Source organism: Notechis scutatus, chromosome 10 (assembly GCF_049901735.1).
Source record: "Notechis scutatus isolate UNSWTSFEM ecotype Mainland chromosome 10, rNotScu1.2, whole genome shotgun sequence".
NCBI lineage: Eukaryota > Metazoa > Chordata > Lepidosauria > Squamata > Elapidae > Notechis > Notechis scutatus.
Genome location: NC_142018.1, coordinates 18,060,641 through 18,082,091, shown reverse-complemented (window position 1 = coordinate 18,082,091; position 21,451 = coordinate 18,060,641). Strand labels below are relative to the sequence as shown.

Sequence of the window (21,451 nt, the reverse complement as noted above, 5' to 3'; positions counted from 1 at the left end):
AGAAGAAAATGCATTGGAAAGAAGAAGTACAGGGATGAAATGCATATTAATTCAAAATGTGGATCCCCCCACCCACCCCGGAAGCTTGCACTGAAAACAAACAACAGCAACCACCAAAAAGGATTAATGTTTCTTTCCATTAATGTAAGCTAAATAAATAAAGTTTGAACCAGAGATGGGCAACATAATTTTGAATTCAGTGTCACATCGAGAGATACTGTATGAGACACAAAGACCATTGGTTATATATTACATTCAAAGATGTGTGTTTTATGGCAGATGCTGTTTGATTGAAAATAAAACCTACAGCATTTATCAACTGTTATCTTCCTATCCTGGAGCAAGATATAAACAGTTGATTAAAAAAACTGACTTTAAGGCTTAATAACACTCTTAATGGAGGGGAAAAATGACCACAATGAATTAGAAGCAATATTTATCTGTCTTTTAAACTTCTTCAGCCCTTAAGCTTATAAACCACCTAGCAATTTTGAAAAGGGGATGCTTTCCAACTTGTAATACTGGCAAAGAAACACAGACCAGCGTCAACACAATATTGGCATTGCCACAATCTACGGTGCTTGCCCATCCCTGGTGTCTAAATTATAAGAAGAAAGGGAGAAAAATGTGTTAGTTTTGTTTTAAATGTTGTTTAAACATGCTTGGATTCTGCAGCATTATGTTTGCCACATTTTTTTTTTGTGTGTGTGGTGCTAGCAGATTGCAGCTGGCAGTTTAGAGGGATGCAGGAAAAACGCATGCGCCATGCAAAATTTCCCAGGCCAAATCAAAACTGGGACGATTCAGGAATGGTTGGGAAGGACCTTGCAAAAGAAGAACCACTTGCCTTTAGTTTTTCACCTATAATCTGAGGGACCAAAAAAAGAGCTGTTTTTTGGATCCACAACTACAACACTTCAGGGTTGGATGTGGCAGCCCGCCAAAAGCAATTCAAAAGCTAACAAGGACTCACAATGTTTATCCCAGTTGCTCTCCAGCCCTGGGTTATGAATGTTCAGAGACCAGGATAAACAAGTCTATTGTTTGGGCCTGTTTTTTTTTCCATTGCTGTTGTCGTCCTGAAGACAAACTGTTGGTTTTTTCTCCTTTCTGTTCTTAGCTTGTCTTTCATTCCGGGCACAAACTATTCTGGAAGAATCCTTTAAAAAAAACTTGTTTAAAATTATATATCAGACCCACCCATCGACAATTGTAAAAGGTTCCCGGTGATTCAAGTATGATTTCCTCCTAAACAGTTGGATATTATTATTATTATTTTTTTCAGTAGTAGAAGGTTTACTTATTGTTGGATCTCACCAGCTTAGCCACTTAAGTCCAATAACACTATAGGTAGTCCTTGGCTTATGGCTATAAGCCAGGTCCAATTTTATGACCTGTTTTGCCAGGGTGGTGGAGTGAATCTTGAGATTGTTAAGCAAATCTGGCTTCCCCATTGATTGAGCTTGTCAGAGGTCAGCTGGGGAAGTTTCAAGTGGCTATTGCAGAATGCCGCAACCATCATAAATATCTACCGGTTGCCAAGCAGCCAAATGTTGATCTCCCGATTGTGGGAATTCTACAACCATCCTAAGTGCAAGGACCGGCTGGAAGTCACTTTTTTCAGCGCCATTTTGTCTTTGGTCGCTCATGGAATGTGGCAAGTTGAGGCCTGCCTTTATTTTTGCACAATGTGAATTGAGCAAAAAGGAGAATCACCATCTTCTTTCAAGGACTCCCATAATCCCTTGCGGAGTGGAGTTTGGGCAATGGAATGGAGCTAGCCGAGTGTTTAATGGCCAGATGCCCTTCCAGTCACCAATGCAGAGTTTTGTTCAGCAGATATATTCTCATTGTGCCCAGAGAGAGAAATATCTGCAAATTGGGGTAGGTAGGAGGCAGGAATGAAAAAAAAATCCTTTTATGTATGAACCTAGGTTACTTACAGCCTTATGTAAACCAGCGTCAGGTACCCCTCCCCCCCCAAAAAAAAATGGCGGAAGGGGGAAAAAACTGGGATGCATTTTTGGAAGGAAGATTTTTTTTTTAATACTTTTTTTAAAAAACATAACACTTTAAAAAATCTTGGTTGGCAGTTCAAACAGCCGACGGAGAAGGGAAAACATCTTCCTGCCTTCATCTCACTTAGAAGGAAGGATGCATAACTGGAAGAGGTCTCTATGTTGGGAATGGCCAAAAAATACTAGGAGTCGGACGATTCAGGAGGATTGTGTCTGGTCTGGCACAAGGTGTGTTTGTGGGTCGCACTGCCTTGCCTTCTTGGGTTTAGTCACAGCCTCTTACCCACACAAGGTGCCGTCATGCACCATGCATGCACCATGCAGCAAACAGCGGGGATTAACTGAAAAATAGCACACAAATAACAACTAAGAGGAAGGCCAATTTAGCGCAATGAAAACATAAGGGAAAAAGAAATAAAAGAATATATATGTATATATATCTACTAGCTCGATACCCGTGCTTCGCTACGAAACTATGTGATCTGGCTTAGTTTTTAGGGAGGAAAATAAGGAAAAGAAAATTCTGCCTCTGCCTACCAGCATCCATTGGTATCCGTCTGGCTAGTGTCCTGTCAGTGTGTGAGAGAGTTGAGCACTGTTTGGAAACTGAAACAGTATTTGCTATGTGAGCAAGAAGGAGACAGCAAGGAGCCTGGGCGTGGCTTAGCTCAATTGTTCTGTACTAAAGCTGCTTGGTGCTGTGAAACTGAAACTCCTCTCCTCTGCTTGTTTTGCATTTGGAAGAGATTTCTTTTCAGGTGGGGAGTGGGAGTATAACTCAACGATTACAGACCAGTGGCACTCACTCCTATCATCATGAAGTGCTTTGAGAAATTGGTCTGCCGGCACATCATTTCTGGTCTTCCGCATACATTTGATAAACACCAGTTTGCATACAGAAAAAAATAGATCTACAGAGGACGCTATAGCCATCACTCTTCACACTGCTCTGACTCATCTAGAACAGCGGGAGGGCTATGTGAGGATGCTTTTTGTGGATTTTAGTTCTGCGTTTAGCACAATTCTTCCACAGAGACTAGTGTCTAAACTTCTGGACCTTGAGCTTTCTAATTCAATCTGCCTTTGGATTATGGATTTCCTGTCTGTCTGCTCACAGAGGGTCAGATTAGGTAATCATACCTCTTCAGCCCTTATTCTTGACACTGGTACACCACAGGGTTGTGCGTTGAGTCCCTTACTCTATACTCTTTATGTGCATGACTGCATTCCCACTCACGTTAGTAAATACTATTGCTAAATTTGCAGATGGTACAACAGTGGTGGGACTTATCTCTGGGGGTATGTGTGTGTGTGTGTGTCTGCCTACTGAGATGAGGTGGACCGGTTGCTTTCGTGGTGTGGAGACAACAACTTGCCCCTCAACACCAATAAGACCAAGGAGCTTATAGTGGATTATAGAAGGAACAGATCATACATCCAGCCCTTGCTTATCAATGGAGACCGAGTGGAGCAAGTGGCCAGTTTTACGTTTCTGGGTGTTACGCTAAAAGAGGACCTGACCTGGGGTGCCCACATTGCAGCCCTGGTCAAAAGGGCCCAGCAGAGATTATACAACCTGAGGCTTCTCAGAAAACAACAACTGAATGAGAAACTGCTGGTGACTTTCTACCACTGCACTATAGAGAGCATTTTAACATACTGCACCTCTGTATGGTTTGCCAATTGCACAGTGGCAGATAGGAAAGCACTCCAGAGGGTTAATGTCATTGCCCAGAGGATCACTGGTTGCCCTCTCCCCTCTTTGGAAGAGCTTTAGAGCTCCCGCTGCCTTAAGAAAGTTCAAAACATTCTCAAAAATCCATCTCATCCTGGGCTCCCTTTTTTTTTTGACCTATTACCATCTGGCAGACGGTACAGAATAATAAAAACAAGGACGAATAGGATGAAAAACAGCTTCTATCCCAGGGCAGTAGCTCTGCTGTATAGTACAGTATTGGTGTGGTGTTGGGGGTTTCCGATTCAATGTGTGAAGGGTGAAGGATGTGTGTTTGTGTTTATTTTCATGGTCATGGTCATGATGTGCACTGAAGATGGTGTTTGATTTCGTTGTACGAGGTGCAATGACAATAAAGTAAACTAAACTAAACTAAACTTAGCATCAGAGCATGTGAATAATAATAATATAGGAAATACTAATGCTTGGATGGTCATTTCGGAAAATCCTTTCTCAGCGAGCACCTAGAAGCGGAGAGGAACATACATGCCAGATTTCAAGTTTGTAGGCTTTACAGTTCTGGAGATTTTGTGATGATGAGTGTGAAGGGAGCCAGGAAACAACCAATCTGGAGAAGACTTGGTGAAAGGATGAACATGGAGAAAGTGTGAAGATTACGGCCTCTTTTATTTTTGAGAAGGCCTGCTTAGTTTTCGTTTGGCAAAGTTGGGGGATCAGTGGGTTTTATCTGACCTGCTCGGTTCTCCTTCCCATATCTCATGGGGTTGGGGGGGAATGAAAAATGTCCCTTTAAGAACCTCAATAACTTACTGTTTTATGAAAAGCAGTATTAGGTACGGGGGTGGGGAACCATGGTGGAAGAAGATGGACAGTTTCTGAAGTCAAAAAGATTGGTCTACCTTAGCAACATTAATATTAATAACATTAATAGCAATAAGATGTGTTAATGCGTTGCTAGCCAGGGAATTCTGGGGGTTGAAATCCATACATCTTAAAGTTGCTAAGGTGGACACTATTTTAGAGTTTTAATCTCAGGCTGAAGCGCGCCATGTCTTCAACTCTTCAAATAACGCAAACAAGAGAGGGCTATTTTCTTCCTAGTTGACTGAGGTAAAAAGCGACTTGTATCCCTAAAGGAGTGACTCGTTGAGGTAACAGAAGTCAATGATCTAAGACAGGGGTCTCCAACCTTGGAAACTTTAAGACTTGTGGACTTCAACTCCTAGAATTGAACTCTGGGAGTTGAACAAGTCTTAAAGTTGTCCAGGTTTGGAGACCCCCCTGGTCTAAGAAGAGTGAAGAGCACATGGCTTCAAGGACAGATTTCCCTTCACGAGGTGAGGTAAATAAGATGGAATCAACAGTGGGACCAGATGACATGATCTAACTCAATCGGCTTCCAAGGCTGACATCCATCTTCTCACTGCAGCCACCCTGTAGAAAGCATATCGTGTCTTTCTGGTCGGGCAGTTCTATAAGTTAGATATGGCCAGTTTTTATGATGGGAGCCAATGTTTTGGACTTCTGAGGTGACTTCAGAGACTGTCCGCCATCTTCCAAGTAGCAAAGCCCAAGGAACATTGCTATGAAGTGATGGGAAATCACCAGATATTGATTAAACCGTTTTGAGGAACAACCCAAGAGATCCTATCACTCTTACCCAGGGGTGGGCAACTATGGCCCTTTTATGAATTATGGACTTCAACTCCCAGAATTCCTGAGCAAGCATGGCTTGCTCAGGAATTCTGGGAGTTGAAGTCCATAATCCATAAAAGGGCCATAGTTGCCCACCTCTGCTCTTACCTATCCATGCCCCGAACAGCCCAGCTCCCTAAGAGGATTTTTAAAAAGAGCTAAGGATGGTCAAAAGATCTCAACTATGGAGAAAAGGAGGACGGAAGAGGCCGGAGGTGCCCACTTACTTTTTTCTCTCCTTTTCCCTTTTCAGTGTCTGTGAACCTCCTGCTTGTTGAGTCTGAGACTGGAGCAATTCAGCGGCTGTCTTCCTCTGCTTAAAGGCATTGACTTCATCGTCCAAGGATTTCTTCTTGTCCTCCAGCTTCTTCTTCTCATCCTGGTGCAGCTTCTTCAGACGATCAAATTTCTCGTGGAGCTGGAATAAGGGTACCGAGGCACACAAGTCGATACCAATACTCAAGGGAAGATCCTTGGCCTAACCAGGGATATCTAGAACTCATCTAGGAACCATGAGGTTCCTCAGGAACTTACTAGGCCTGGAACAAAATGATCTAAATATAGACCATCTCAAAACTCTCAAGGAAGAAAGTTATGGGGCTCAGCCATCCCATAACCCACTTGCTTTCTGAAGGGATTACAGGTGAGACGCAGAATCTCCTGAATCAAAAATCTGTAGCGTGGGTTGGAGCACATTTGACGTTTGAATAGCCTGCTCAACAAAGTAGCTGGGACAGAAATACAAAAGTGATAATAGGAAAGCTCGAGAGAGAACTTTGATTTAATTTAAATGCCTCTCCGAGGTAGCCTAACTTGCCTTAAACCTCTCACAATTTTTGTGGCATTCTGAGAAACCTCCCTCCAGCTGCCATGATATTCTCAGATAGTCTCTCTTGGCTTTGCATAGAAAAGAGTCTGCAAGAAAATAAGGATTGCAAGAAAGATAATGAGCCACGGTGGCGCAGTGGCTAGAGGGCAGTACTGCAGGCTACTTCTGCTGACTGACGGCTGCCTGCAATTTGGTAGTTCAAATCTCACCAGGCTCAAGGTTGACTCAGCCTTCCATCCTTCCGAGGTGGGTAAAATGAGGACCCATATTGTTGGGGGCAAATAGGCTGGCTCTGTAAACCGCTTAGAGAGGGCTATAAAGCACCATGAAGCGGGATAGAAGTGCTATTGCTAAGGATTGAAAACTCTACTAATTTTAAGTGAGGAATAGACCTCCTCAAGGTCAGGTCTGAGATGTTGCTGTGGGGCAATTTGCAGCTTGATTCAACCAAAGTTACCTTGTTGTGAGGGAAAGAATGCATTTAAAAGCAGAAACATTGCTGAGTCAATCTTGGTCATGATTGATGCGATACCATTTCAGCCACTCTGCAGACCCTCATCAATTCAAGAGTCGCTTCGAAATGAGATAGAGAGCAAATACATTCAATCAATCTATCAACCAATCAATCAATTCACCTCTTTTTCAGCCTCTTTCAGCTCTGCTTCCTTCTCTTTCACCCTCTGGACAAACATCTGTCTCATTTCCTCTTCTTTCTTCTGAAGTTCTCCAAGAAATTCGTTCCTTTTGGCCTCGTAGGTTTCTTGTAAACTACAGCAAGAAGGTGGAAGAAGGAAACGTTTGAAAAGAGGGGGTGAAAAAAACCAGCCAATTCAGCTTGAGTCACCTTACAGCTCATGTGATCCAATACCTTATTAAGGTCTTCTGCTTGTACATCTGCAGAATCAAGATTATACAGGCAATCCTTGACTTATGACCACAATTAAGCCCAACATAGAATAGAGGGAAAATAGAGAAAATAGAAAATAGGGAATAGAGAATGGAATGGATTGGATTGGATTGGATTGGAGTGGATTGGATTGGAGTGGAGTAGAAAAGAGAAGGGAAGGGAAGGGTAGGGAAGGGAAGGGAAGAGAAAGAATAAGGAAAGAATGGAATGGAATAGAATAGAATAAGAATGGAACAGAACAGAACAGCATAAAAATAGAAATAGAAATAGAAATAGAAATAGAAAGAATAGAATAGAATAGAATAGAATAGAATAGAATAGAATAGAATAGAATAGAATAGAATAAGAATAAGAATAGAATAGAGAATGGAATGGAATGGAATAAGGAATAAATAGGAATAGAATAGAATAGAATAGAATAGAATAGAATAGAATAGAATAAAGAATAAGGAAAGAATGGAATGGAACAGAACAGAATAGAATAGAATAGAATTCTTTATTGTCCAAGTGTGATTGGATACACAAGGAATTTGTCTCACGTGCATAAGCTCTCAGTGTACATACAAATAACAAAGCGCTGTATCCTATATAACTGACCAAACAATAATTGTTTGAAATATCTCTTGGCTTGGTAGTGCCATGAAGGAATCCAGACCAAAGTTTATGTTTTTCAGAACAAGTTTGGTCCTGTTTTTTTTTTCCTCTGTGATTTTTTTCTCCTACCAATGTTGTATTAAGTAGTGCTGTAATGCAGGGATAAGTGTTAGAGTAATGTGTGAGTAACAAAACGTTACTCATGCAGTAAACAACCACCATCATGGCTTATTTTTTGGACAGCCCCTTCCTTCCATGGGTGCCCCTGATCTGGGTAAGCCGTACCTGAATGGCTTGCTGTCGGGATCGGTGTCCTTAAATCCCATTTCTTCCAGTTTACACCGTCGATATAACTCATAATGGCGTGTGTGGGTTTGTTCGCGAAGATCTTCCATGTTGACCCTGATCAACATCTCTCGGAGTTTCACAAAGTCACAATGGGCTTCATTTTCCACTGTGTGGGTAGATTAAAAAGAGGGCGACCGATAAAGTTTATCGTGATTGTGTGTTGCTCTACAACAAGGGTCCTCAAACTTGGCAACTTTAAGACTTGTGGACTTCCAACTCCCAGAATTCCTCAGCCAGCATAGCTGGCTGAGGAATTCTGGGAGTTGAAGTCCACAAGTCTTAAAGTTGCCAAGTTTGGAGACCTCTGCTCTACAACATCGTTCCTCTGTCTTTGTGACTTTGAGATGTGGAGACCTCAACTCCCAGGCTCCCCCAGCCCAGTATGGCTCGCTGGGGAATTCTGGGAGTTGAAGTCCATCTACCTTCAAGCTGTCATGGTTGAAAACAGAATAACAAATTTACAGTGACATCTAAGAAATAAACAGAGTGAACCAAAGAGCAGATATGTTTTTTTTCCCTTTCCTTTCCAATATTTATATAGGCTAAATATGAGATGAGAACAGTATTTACTTATACAGTACAGTTAACATGAACAAGAGAATATTTAACGCTTTAAGGAAGGAATTCTGAGAAGTTTCCACTCCCCCAAACCCAAAATAAATAAATATTTCAATTCTGCGGTCCTCTTAACACTGATGATGTTACTTATTTTGGTAATGAAATATCTGCAAGAAAACAACCATCAGAGAATAACAGAATAACAGACTTGGAAGGGACCTTGGAGGTCTTCTTGCCATCCTCTTGCCTAGGCAGGAAACCCAATACCATTTCAGACAAATGGTTGTCCAATCTCTTCTTAAAAACCTCCGGGTATTGGAGCATTTACAACTTCTGGAGGCAAGGAGTCCCACTGGTTGATTGTTCTCACTATCAGGAAATTTCTCCTTATTCTAGGTTGCTTCTCTCCTTGGTGAGTTTCCATCCGTTGCTTCTTGTTGAACAGAATCAACAACTCTAAAAGTTATTACACCAGTGGGAACTTTTATGGCACCTTCAATGAATCTATCTTGATCAGGATCAGCTGCCCACGGTCAAGCTAACCCAACAAGGAAGAACATTTTGTCAAGATGCCACCAAGGCAGAGTTGGGATTCAGCCGGTTCGGACCAGTTCTGGAGAACCGGTGAGCGGAAATTTTGAGTAGTTCGGAGAACCGGCAAATATCACCTCTGACTGGCCCTGCCCCCATCTATCCTCCGCCTCCCATTGAGTCCCAGCTGATCGTCTGGGTCTCCTTTGGTTGCCCTGCACAGGAGAACTGAGCTGGAAAGCAGGTTAGTGGGGTGGGAAGGGAATGGGGATTTGGCAGTATCCTTCCCCTGCCACACCCACCAAGCCATGCCCATAGAACAGGTAGTAATTTTTTTTGAATCCCACCACCGCACCAAGGTCTCTTCAACTAGCCACGTTACTTACCCTGCACTATTCCCCATGGATATTGACGTGCTTTCATCATTTTATTTCCTATCTTGATTTCTTCTGTGCTGCCAATGATGGCAAAAGGTAAATGAGCCTGGAGCACCCCAAGAAAAACAGAGAATGCACTTCCAATATTAGTTGATATATCCGACATTATAAACAGGAGTCACAGTTTTATCAAACTTGAGTGGATTTCACGGTTTCTCCCTATAGCAATAGACTGCAATAAGGTAATACTTTGCATACATGGTAAATCTGTAAATAGTACCTCTCTGCTTGCATTTTATTTATTAATTGTTATTCATTTATTCATTCAATTTCTACAGTCACCCAATTCAACCATGTGGCGGCTTACAGTTCAAAAATTATAAAACCATTAAAACAAAAACAATAAACTAGTAAAAAGCATCTGGAAAACTTTAGTAGATTTGTTGGTGTTTTTATTCCCATCCCCCTTATTCATTTTATATCTATGTTAATTTGGTTATCTGATAATGTTTGCTAATGATAGTTCAATTAAAAAACAAACTATAATCAAAATATACTTTCAACATTATGGATGAAGGAAGGAAAAATAGAAGACAAGGAAGTCCTGCTTGAAAGTCTGGGATAGAGATCAGGTGTGAATCTTTTTTTTCCAATGTCCCAAAGGTGTTTTTTCAAGAGGGAACTGGACTTTCATGGTTTTGCTTTGAAGAAGTTTTGCTTCTCATCCAAGAAGCTTCCTCAGCTTCTCTGAGAAACTTCTTCAGCTTCTCTCAGAACTGAAGAAGCTTCTTGGGTGAGAAGTGAAAAGTCTTCAAAGGAAAAACCAGACAGTCCAGTCGCCTTTTGAAAAAAAAACACCTTTTTCCAAATGCAATATTTTATTCCAGAAGTGATTATGGTTATTGCGGTATTATCTTACGTTCATGGTTCCGTTGATTTCTGACACGGATTCATCGTCAGTAGGGAATTGGTAGATTTGGACTCCGTTGCTCACGAGTTCACTGGTGATCTTAATTTTGAATTTGGTCAGCTCGCTCTTGGAAATGGCGTCAGATTTGGCAATAATAGGAATGATATTCACCTGCAGGGAATCCCAACGGAGAAAAGAGGCATTCTGAACATTTAAACAACATCAAGTTTGATTGCATGAAAATTCCCAGAGCCATTTTGCCTAAAAGGTAGAGCAACGGAAGAAGGGTTGTTCCATAGCAGGCAAAACCAGCTGGCATTCTCTTTTACATTATTTCTGGATATATATGTGTGTGTATGTGTATGTGTATGTGTATGTGTATGTGTATGTAGATAGATAGATAGATAGATAGATAGATAGATAGATAGATAGATAGATAGATAGATAGATAGATGAATTAAAACTGAAAACTGAACAGGAAATATGCACACACACGACTCTTTGTTTGGGAAGCAAGATTTTGATTAATGTTCCATTCCTTTTCCTTTCATCTGTACTCCACACGAGAGAGCATATGGCTGCAATTAACTTCACATTGACATGCACCCGTTTGGGGTATGCACGTCATGGATAATCGGTGGCATAATCAGGGTTCCCATGTCATAGTTTGTCCGGTTCTGGATTCAATTCAAGACTATCCAGTCTGATCCAAACTTTTCTCAAAGAAACTCCATTGTGTAATAAATAACAGGTGGGAAAGACCTTGGGAGATGGGACAAGGAGATGCTGACTAGGGAATGGTCAGATAAGAGCCGGGGTGGGCTTCAGAAATTTTAGCAAGGGGTTCTCTGCCCAGTTGCTGGGTGGGCGTGGCCATGGTGGGCGTGGCCTAGTCGGCCTCCTGCATCATGGCGGAGGGAGCGTTTTTGGCCTCCCCAGGCTCCTGAGGCTTTCCTAGAGCCTCCGGGAAGGCAAAAATGGCCTCCCTGGGCTCTGGAGTCTCTCTGGAAGCCGGAAATGGGCCCATTTCCAGCCTTCCTAAACTTGGGGGGGCATTTCTTGCTCTCCTTGAGCCTCCGTGTGTCCCCTACACTTACCTGCATCCAAAATGGGCCACCTGGGGACTCCTGGGAGGTGGGGGAGGGGCCAGCCAGGAGTGGGATTTGGGGGTTCTCTGAACTGTGCAGAATCTTAGTCAGAGGGTCTCCCAAACCCCTGTGAACCCCCAGCAGCCCACCCCAGATAAAATACAGAAGAGCCCCGAACTGAACAGTGAGTAGAATTAGCTTCCAAAAAGACCTTCCCTAGTTTCTTTGGCTGTAAAGGAGGAGGGAGAAAGGATGCCCTTTCACACTCGCAAGATGGAGGATAGCCCGGTGGGGTAAACCAGATAGGAATCACAACCAGGTGAGCTAATGCTATTTTATAGCACATTTACATTAACAGAAACTTGCAAGTCTGAAAGGACAAAACTCCCACCTTCACTTTAACAGCCTGAGGACTTAGAGAAGGATCCCTTCTGAGATGATTACCCCGTCCGTTATCCAGTGTGGGCTAGGCTGTCCCTTATCTGCTCTCTCCCTTGGCTGAGTCTCTTGGCTCAATCTTCCAATATTCTTTTTCCCAACCAGCATAAGACATCCTTAAACTTGCTACCAGATTCTATTTAAGAAGGGCTGAATTAAGAATACCAACTGCATCAGGGGTGGGATGCTAATATTTTTATAACCGGTTCTGTGGGCGTGGCTAGGTAGGCATGGCCATGTGACTGGGTGGGCATGGCTTCTTCTTCTTTTTTTGCAGCAACCCCCTACACTCCATTTTTTTTTTGCCTCCTGGGCAAAGCAGTAAGACAGCGAGAGGGATCCCAGCACAGCTGATCATCGGAACAGCTGATCATTGGGAGGGGAAAAAAAGAAAGAAATACTGGTTCAGCCCAACCAGTAGCTGTTTCTTTCACTACGGGCCAAACCAGTAGAATACCACTACTGAACTGCACGCAAACAACACAATCTCCAAATGAATTATATCCCACTTAATCAAAGTATGGGAAGCACCACAGAAGTGGACCTCATGAGTCAAAAGAGAAGAGAAGAAGACCTTCTCATCTGGAGAAGACCTGCACGTCCTACCTTACTGTCCAGTTTCTTCATGGTGACCAAGTCCAAGGACTTCAAAGAATGTCCTGTGGGAGCGATAAAGTACAAGCAAGCATGGACCCTGGAATCGTGGTAATTATGCAGCACCCGCTTAATTTTCAGCTCCTCTTGTAGGTAGGCTTCAAATTGGGTATCAATGAATTCCACAATGGGTTTATAGCTTCATGGGAAAAATATATATGGGGAGACAAAACACGTGTTAATTTTTTCCCGATGCTTCCTACAAAGAAGAAAAGCTTTTTTTGCGCAACTTCTTTTGTCTGGTGTTCTCCAGATGGTTGGGTGAGTACTACCAGTCCCAGAAGTCAAGACTGGACATGTCTCATGAGGAAATGCCAGCCTTGTCCACTCTCTTTTCTGTTCAGAGCTTCATATGAACCAATCTAAGGGACCTGTCTGGATTAAGCAACAAGGCACTATGTTGTGGTTCACCGGCAGAAGGTGCAGACAGCTCAGGTCTGGGAGATTGAGGACTCAGATGAGGGGCCTACATGTGATGTAGGGATGGGGCCAGGACCATCAGGGAGTGGAACGCTGCCTTTGGAGATTGTGGAGGCTGGCAACAGTGATGAAGAGGTTCCTGAGGAGCCTGTGCCCAGTATGTGTGCATGCAGGGCTGCTCGAAGGAAAGAGCAGCTGCTGCAGCACGGGCGACTCAGGAGTAAGGCTGCAAGGTGATGGCCCCTTCCTTAAGAGATAAAAGCCAGCTGAGAAACTGGAGTTTTTTGCAGGAAGCAAAGAAGTTTTTGCACTCAAGCCTTGTGGACGTTCAGACTATCTTAGTTTGTGTTTGGATACTTTTTGTGTTTGAAATATTTCTTGGCAATTTTATCTAGTGTTCTTGGCAGCCTTGCATAACCTTGGCAAGGCTTGTTCTTATCAGATACAATTAGTTTTAATAGCCTTTTAACCAGGAAGGAATTCGTAAAGAATCATTAAAGGGTTTTGCTGTTACCTCCGTTTCGTGTTTGTTTCCTTGGAACAAGGTTTGGGTCAGAACACACTAACAGGTTTGGCTCTCAACGATATAACGAAATCACAGAGTTGGAAGAGACCTTGAGGTCTTCTAATCCAATCCTCTGCCTACAACAAGAAACCCTACAGCATTTCAGACAAATAGTTGTTCAAGCTCTTCTTCAAAACCTCCAGTCATGCAGGAACCCACAACTTCTGGAGGCAAGTTGTTCCACTAATTAATTGTTCTGATTGATTAGTTTCCATCCATTGCTTCTTCTCCTGCCCTCAGGTGCTCTGGAGAATAGTTTGAACCCTTTCTCTTCCTGACAGCTCGAGAAATATTAGAAGACTGCTATCATGCCACCCCTAGTCCTTTTCTTCGTTAGACATATGTAGCTCCTGTTTTCTGGATGAATCTATCCAGAAAATAAGTCCTGATTTCTATTTCACCAAGGGTTAAGTCCTACTTACCTGTCCTCTTTGTTAATCTGGTCGCCAAAGCCCACCGTGCTAACAATGGTCAACTTCAGATGAACATTGCTTTCCTGCAAGTCGTAGGAACTGGATTTCAGCTGCACTCCTGGCTGGGAATGAGAAGCTGGATCTCCTTCAAACTTGGTGTTGAAGAGTGTGTCCATTAGCGTCGACTTCCCGAGACCTGTTTCTCCTTTGGGATTGGAAAAATACACACCACACGAAGATGTTTTGTTTAAAAAAGGACTCTACAACTTACGACAACATCTAAAAAATAAAAGCAAACACAAAGTGAACCAAAGAGCAATGTGATTTTTTTTTCCTTTCCAGTATTTACATAAGCTAAATATGTGATGAGAACAGTATTTGCTAGTACAGTACAGTTAACATAAGCAGGATAATATTTAATGTTTTAAGGAAGGAATTTTGAGGAGTTTCCACCCCAATAAACGAAAAACAATAATAAATATTCGAATTATGTGGTCTTTTTGACACTGATGATGTTACTTATTTTGATAATGAAACGTCTGCAAGAAAACAACCAAGCTCAGACAATAACAGAATAACAGAAGTGTACTTGGAGGCCATCTAGTCCAACCCCCTGCCTAGGCAGAAAGCCCTATACCATTTCTTTTTTATACATATAGTTTATTTATAGATTTTCAATTTAACATACATATGTACTGTCTGGGTCAATTGTTTACATAATAATATATCATATAATATCAATAATAATATTGTCAATGGTAATAATGATAATCATAGTAATAACATAATATTTTCCCAGCTCCTAATTTCTATTTCTATTTTCCAACCAATTATAAAACAAATCCCACGTTTGAAAATATTCTGTATCTTCCTTCTCTTTTATTTTTAATGTCAGCCTATCCATTTCTGCGCAATCTAAAACATTTTTTTGATTACATCTTCCTCTCTCGTTACTCTAGACCATTTCTGACAAATGATTGTCCAAACCCTTCTTTTAAAATCTCCACTGTTGGTCTTGGAGCACCCACAACTTCTGGAAGCGAAGTCGTTCTGCTGATTAAAGATCAACCGTTCAACCCAGAACTACAACTATTTTCTTCTATCTGTATCGTAATAATATCCAAAACCACAAACGGTGAGCAGGGTAACATTAGGATTTTTTAAAAATTTAAATGCATTTCTGTTTGAAAAATAAAAGGTTACCCTATCCCTACTCCCTAATTTTAAAATCAAACCCATTTGTGTAGTTATGAGGCTCCCTCAAACCCAAACAAAATAAAGTGTAGTAGTACATTGTGGGTTTTTACTCTTACTCTTTTTTTTTCTTTTTTGGGAAAAACTTTATTAATCTTTTATAATTTTAAAACGACAAACAACAAAAATATAAATCTTGTAACATCAACAGTTTGTGACATTCATCTTATACTAATATTTTGCGCATTATTTACAAATATACTGTATAAAATTTGTGCGGATATAAATCTTTAACTTATCTAGTGCTGCTTATCCTTATTTTTTTACAATCCATTTATCTATCCAACAATCTATCTCTGCTCAATCCAGTCATACCATTTTCCCCAAATCTTGTAATTGTCAGATTCCTCTTTCTCTTGTAAACTCAAAGTTAATTTATCCATCTCGACACAGCTCATTATTTTCTGAATGATCAATTCCTCTGGCGGTATACATGTGTGTTTCCAACAATGGGCATAGCCAATCCTGGCTGCAGTTAAAATGTGCCATATTAAATATTTTATATTTCTCCCATATTTCTTCCTGAATATCCCCAATAAAAACAATTCTGGTTCTAATTCTATTTGCTCACTGATAATCTCTTGTAGCCACTTTTGAATTTTTAACCAATATTTTTGAGTTTCAAGCAGGACCATCACATATGATAAAATGTACCGGTACCTTCTTTCTTTTTTGCACTTCCAGCAAGCTGGATTCATATTGGGATACATTTTTGCTAATCTCGAGGTAGGTATTCTTTCTTTTTTTTATGTGAGGATAATAATTCACTGACAACCATTTCCTGCATCACAGAACACGGCAAAATTTGCCCTCAAGACGTGGGAGAAGGTAGGAGATCTAAGCTATTCAAAATAGAAATGGCACTTCCAAGCACACACACACACAGACACACATACAAATACACATATGCATCTCAAATCAGAACAAAAGGGGAATCAGGGCAGAAAAGGAAACAGTAATGTATAAATTTTTGCAAAAGGAGTTTTAAGATTGCGATAGAAGTGTTCACGCACCGGAATTTATTCAGATTTTTGAAAGCAACTATGTTCTTCATTATTTTTAGATTCATTACACTTGCTGTTTTCTCTTACACAGGCAGATAGATAGATAGATAGATAGATAGAGGGAGAGAGAGAGAGAGAGAGAGAGAGAGAGAGAGAGAGAGAAGGATTCAATGCTTCTTTTATTCAATATCTTGTTTGTATCTGGCCTCAGGGATGCAGTAAATGAGTTTGGATTTAGCAGAAGAAAATGCTATTTTTTGTATTTGGTTCTAAGACACCAGCATCCTCTCTCAGCCCCGGTGTGAGCTTGAAGCCTTTTGCAAACCTGATACATGAAACAATGTGCAATATGATTGCCGCTATTATTAATTCAGCAGTTAAAAGCCATCCTTCCATCCAGTGGGTTCTAAAAATGGTTTTTACCTGGCACTTATAAGCATCTAATTGATAAAAGCAAAAAATGCCAAGGCAACACAGGGGGAGGCAAAATGAAGGTATATAATAATAATTTTTAAAAATACAATAATCCTCCATCTGGATAATCTGTAGCTTTTCGGAAGAATTTCCTTTTTTACATTATTTTTTTCTCTCTGCGAAGCAGATGAAGAGGCAGAATGCACTTTCACGAAACCACGGCGAGGGGTGGAGGGAAGCCAAGAGGCAGGCACAGGTTTACACAGAAGGGCTGCGATAGTGTTTGTGCAGACATGAAAAATACAGGAAAAAGGCCGATGCAAATTCTCAATCATCCAGAACGTGGTGGTCCCTTTTTTTCCAAAAGGCAACTGGACTTCCTTGGTTTTTTTTTTATAAAAAACATTTGGCTTCTCATCCAAGAAGCTTCTTCGATTCGGAACTGAACCTCATTACCAAACTAGGGAACATCTTCAGTGCTAGAAGGAAGTGAGGTTATAGAACTGATGATGTTGCCTAGTTGGGTCATGGAATGCCTGCAAGAAAATCGTCAAGCTCAGAAAGCATTAAGGACTCCTAATCTTCTTCTTCCTCCTCCTCCTCCTCCTCCTCCCCCTCTCCCCTCACTTTTAGCACTGATGATGTTACCTAGCTGGGTCATGAAATGTCTGCAAGAAAACCACCAAGCTCAGAGAGCACCAAGAATTCCTCCTCTTCCCCCTCCTCCATCCCACTCACTTCTAGACTGATGGTGTTACCCAGTTGGGTCATGAAACATCTGCAAGAAAACCACCAAGCTCAGGCAGCACCAAGGACTCCTCCTCCTCCTCCTCCTCCTCCTCTTTTGCCCAACAAATGTCAAGAGTTCATCAATCTAATCCTGTCCTTACCCAAAGCATCTGAAGGCAGGACAAGAAGCAATGGGTGGAAACGAATTGTGCATAAGCGCAGAATCGTGCCTACCGTCCTTGTCCTATTGTCCCCGATTATTAGTTCCTATTTCTTGTATTTAAACTTATGTTTATTCTTGTTTCTGTTATATTGTAAACTTTTGACAAATAAAATAAATAATAAATAATAATAATCAAGGAGAGAAGCAACCTAGAACTAAGGAGAAATTTCCTGACAGTTAGAAGAATTAATCAGCGGAACTCCTTGCCTCCAGAAGTTGTGGATGCTCCAACACTGGAAGTTTTTAAGAAGAGATTGGACAATCATTTGTCTGAAGTGGTGTAGGGTTTCCTACCTAAGCAGGGGGTTGGACTAGAAGACCTCCGAGGTCCCTTCCAACTCTGTTATTCTATTCTATGCTATGCTTTCCCAGAAGCTTTGATTCCAGCAAACTGTCCAGTTACTTGTTCTGTTACCAATTTATCCTTTGAAACAGGCTATCTTGGGGTTTTTGCTAGCATGGGTTGGCAATGATTTTTATCTCAGATGCTGAACAGATGACTATATTGGACAAGTTGTGACAACCAGTTGATAAAATAAAATAAATAGGGTTTTTTTTGCTTCCTTTCCAAAGGGAATTTTTTTCCGAAAAAAATCTCCCTGTATCAAAAGAATCAAAACACCAGCGATTTTGATGACGTTCAAATCTGCATCACACAAAGTAGTGCATTTTACACAAGGCGCCACTGCGGATCCCAAATTAGAATTTCTTTGTTGCTTTTTACGGAAACCCATCAGGCGATCCAGAGTTACTATCCCACAGAATATTCTGAGGGTTGTTTTTTTTCTCTTAAGGGAAAAAAAAATCTTCCAGTTTTAGCTTTCTATCCACATGATAGGAGAAAAATATGGAGGGAAAAATATAGCTTATAGAACTTTATTTTCATTCTTGATTTTCTTCTTTCTCTCCAAAGCTATGCAACAGTGCTACAGTGATATCATTTAAGGGACATCTGAAACGTTGCTTTAAAAAAAAAAAGATGTAGGAGTGTGCATATTTCTTTTAAGGCTCTGAAAAATCTATATATATAAAAGCAAAATGCCACTCATGCATCATCACAAAATCTTCAGAACCATAAAGCCTACAAACTTGAAATTTGGCATGTAGGTTCCTCTTGGCTTCTAGGGGCTCACTAAGAAATGATTTTTTGAAATGACCATCAGAGCATTTAGAGTATTTCGTATATTATTATTAACACACTCTAATGCTAAGGAGTTCTACTCCCCCTCCCCACCTGAAAAGAAATCACTTCCAAAATGCAAAATACAAGCAGAGGAGAGGAGTTTCAATTTTAATTTCACAGCAGCAAGCAGCTTTAGTACAGAACAGTTAAGCTAAGCCACGACCAGGCTCCTTGCTGTCTCCTTCTTGCTCACACAGCAAATACTGCTTCAGTTTCCAAACAGCCCTCAACTCTCTCACACCCTGACAGGATGCTAGCCAGATGAATACTGATGGATGCTGGTAGGCAGAGGCACAATTCCCCCCCCCTCCTTATTTTTCTCTCCAAAAACTAAGCCCGACCACATAGTTTCATAGCAAAGCACGGGTATCAAGCTAGTATAACATAAATATTTTGAGTTGCAACGCTAAGAGGTTCTGCAGTAAAAAGCAAATACAATTCATGGTCCGAACCAGAGGAAGAGTTGGGTGGAATTCGGAAACAGGTTCAACATTTTGTCATATAGTTTGCTTGTTTGTTTTTTAATTTCAACTTGCTCTCATCAGGACATGTCATCTCTGGGATTATGGCCAGCAAGAAGGAACGGCTCTTTAATGAGCTACGGATTTCCTGCAACCCAGTCTAGAAATTAGGCACCGGGGAGGACGCAGAAAACATTAATTTGCCTGAGGAAACAGCCGCCATCATCACTTCCAAATTGAAAAGTTTCCTGGAACCAAAACAGTGGAGACAGATCTCTGCTTTGGTGTAACACCATCCTGGAATGGAACCCGGCCAAGCTTCCTGACGAAGAGGTCACCCACTTTGAATGAGCCACCCTTCACAGCTGGCCAAAGCTGAGCCATGTTTTGCCGGAATCAAACTTTAAAAAGTTGCTTTTTTGCGGTTTAAGGGAGGCCATAGAATTATGGGATAGAAGAAATCAGATTTTTTTTTTAAAAAAAATAGAACTAAGATTGCTTATTTATAATAAATAAATGGGAGGCAAGAATTCCTCTTTTTGGAACATTAAGAACTCCACCCAAACACCCAGAGCAGTCAAATTGGATTGCAGAAGGCATCCAGAACTGACGTCACCGTTTCCTCTTTTTTGAAATAAAAGCAGTTAGGTGAAGTTCTTTACAAAAAGTCTGGGGTTTTTTTTTCTGGGGAAGAAATGAGAGAAAGCTGAAAGAGAGAGAGAGAGAAGGAGTGAGGAAAGAGAGTGAGAGTGAGAAAGAGAGAGAGAGAGAAGGAGAGAGAGGAGAGAGAGGGAGGGAGGGAGGGGAGAGACAGGAAGAGCAGGAAGAGAGGAAGAGAGCAGGGAGAGAGAGGGAGGACAGAGGAGGAGGGAGAGGGGAGAGAAGAGAGGGAGAGAGAGAGAGGGAGAGAGAGGAGAGGGGGAGAGGGAGGGAGAGGAGGGAGGGAGGGAGAGAGGGAAGGAGAGGGGAGGGAGAGGGAGAGGGGGGGGAGAGAGAGGAGAGAGGGAGGGAGGGAGGGAGAGGGAGGAGGAAGGAGAGGAGGGAGAGAGAGAGAGAGAGAGAGGGAGGGAGGGAGAGGGAGAGAGGGAAGGAGGAGAGAGAGGGAGAGGAAGGGGAGAGAGATTCTATGAAGTTGGCCCTGGGATAAATTTCATTCAAATCAATTAATTGTTTATCTCCTTTATTTATTTGTTTATTCACTCATTCCATTTCCATTCATTCATTCATTCATTCAATTTCTATTGCCACCCGTGTTGTACTGTAAGACTCAGAGGCTCCCAGTTTTAAAAATATTAAAACAGTTAAAACTTTTTTTAAAAAAAAAAACCACATTAAAAAGCCTCTCACTTAAATGTATACAGCATATTTATTTGATTTCTATCAATTTACTTCCATCTGTTCATTCCAGGATTATTTATTTTTCCACCGACTGAGGAGATTCATTCTTTTTATTTCTTTATAATTTCGTCTTCCATCCCAAGAATTGAAAAGGATTTTTTTTTCCTTCAACAAGGCAAAAGGAATAAGCCCAGGGTCCTAAGTCATTCCTGCACACACACACACACACACACACACACACCAGTAACCTCTAGCATCTTCGAGCCTCATCCAGTCATTCTTGTGTCAAAATTTCAATGCATGCAGACAGACTTTACTAGGTCGTGTCAACAATGGCTGGATGTGGCAGTGGAGATCGTGTAAGTTACTGGCGTGGAAAGTATCTTCCTGTCAGGCACCAAGAGTCCGTCCGTTAGACTGCAGCACAGAAGATTTATTCAAAAAAAAATCTTCATCATCAAAAAATAACAACATCAATGCTATCACAAGTTTGGGCAAGGAAATGTCTGCAAGAAAGCAAGAAAGTTCAGAAAGCACCAAGGACCCCATAGTCCTCCTCCTCCTCCCTCTTCCTGCTCCTCCTCCTGCTGCTGCTGCTGCTCCTCCTCCCTACACACACACCACTTTCTTCTAGCACTGATGAAATTACCTAGATGGGTCATGAAATGTCTGCAAGAAAACAACCAAACTCAGAGAACATCAAGGACCCCACAGTTGTCCTCCACCTCCTCTTCCTGCTGCTCCTCCTCCTGCTGCTCCTCCTCCTCCTCCTCTCCACACATACCCCACTTTCTTCTAGCACTG

At 41.5% G+C, this 21,451-nt stretch overlaps 1 protein-coding gene across 5 annotated transcripts in view; it reads right to left on the bottom strand.

Moving 5' to 3' along the window:
• The window catches only part of SEPTIN6 (septin 6), a 42,207-nt gene that overhangs the window by 4,327 nt on the left and 16,429 nt on the right, over nucleotides 1-21,451 (bottom strand). For 2 of the 5 annotated variants that reach the window (XM_087972187.1, XM_087972188.1), the window contains exons 3-9: nucleotides 14,051-14,246; nucleotides 12,596-12,782; nucleotides 10,473-10,634; nucleotides 9,563-9,659; nucleotides 8,025-8,193; nucleotides 6,874-7,006; nucleotides 5,637-5,827 (exon numbers count right to left, since the gene is read on the bottom strand). In XM_087972187.1, the coding sequence (XP_087828313.1) occupies nucleotides 5,637-5,827; nucleotides 6,874-7,006; nucleotides 8,025-8,193; nucleotides 9,563-9,659; nucleotides 10,473-10,634; nucleotides 12,596-12,782; nucleotides 14,051-14,246 (1,135 nt within the window). Of the gene's footprint in view, nucleotides 1-2,020; nucleotides 2,360-5,031; nucleotides 5,298-5,636; nucleotides 5,828-6,873; nucleotides 7,007-8,024; nucleotides 8,194-9,562; nucleotides 9,660-10,472; nucleotides 10,635-12,595; nucleotides 12,783-14,050; nucleotides 14,247-21,451 lie in introns of those variants that run through there. The other 3 variants (XM_026674804.2, XM_087972186.1, XM_087972189.1) reach the window with 3 other exon arrangements.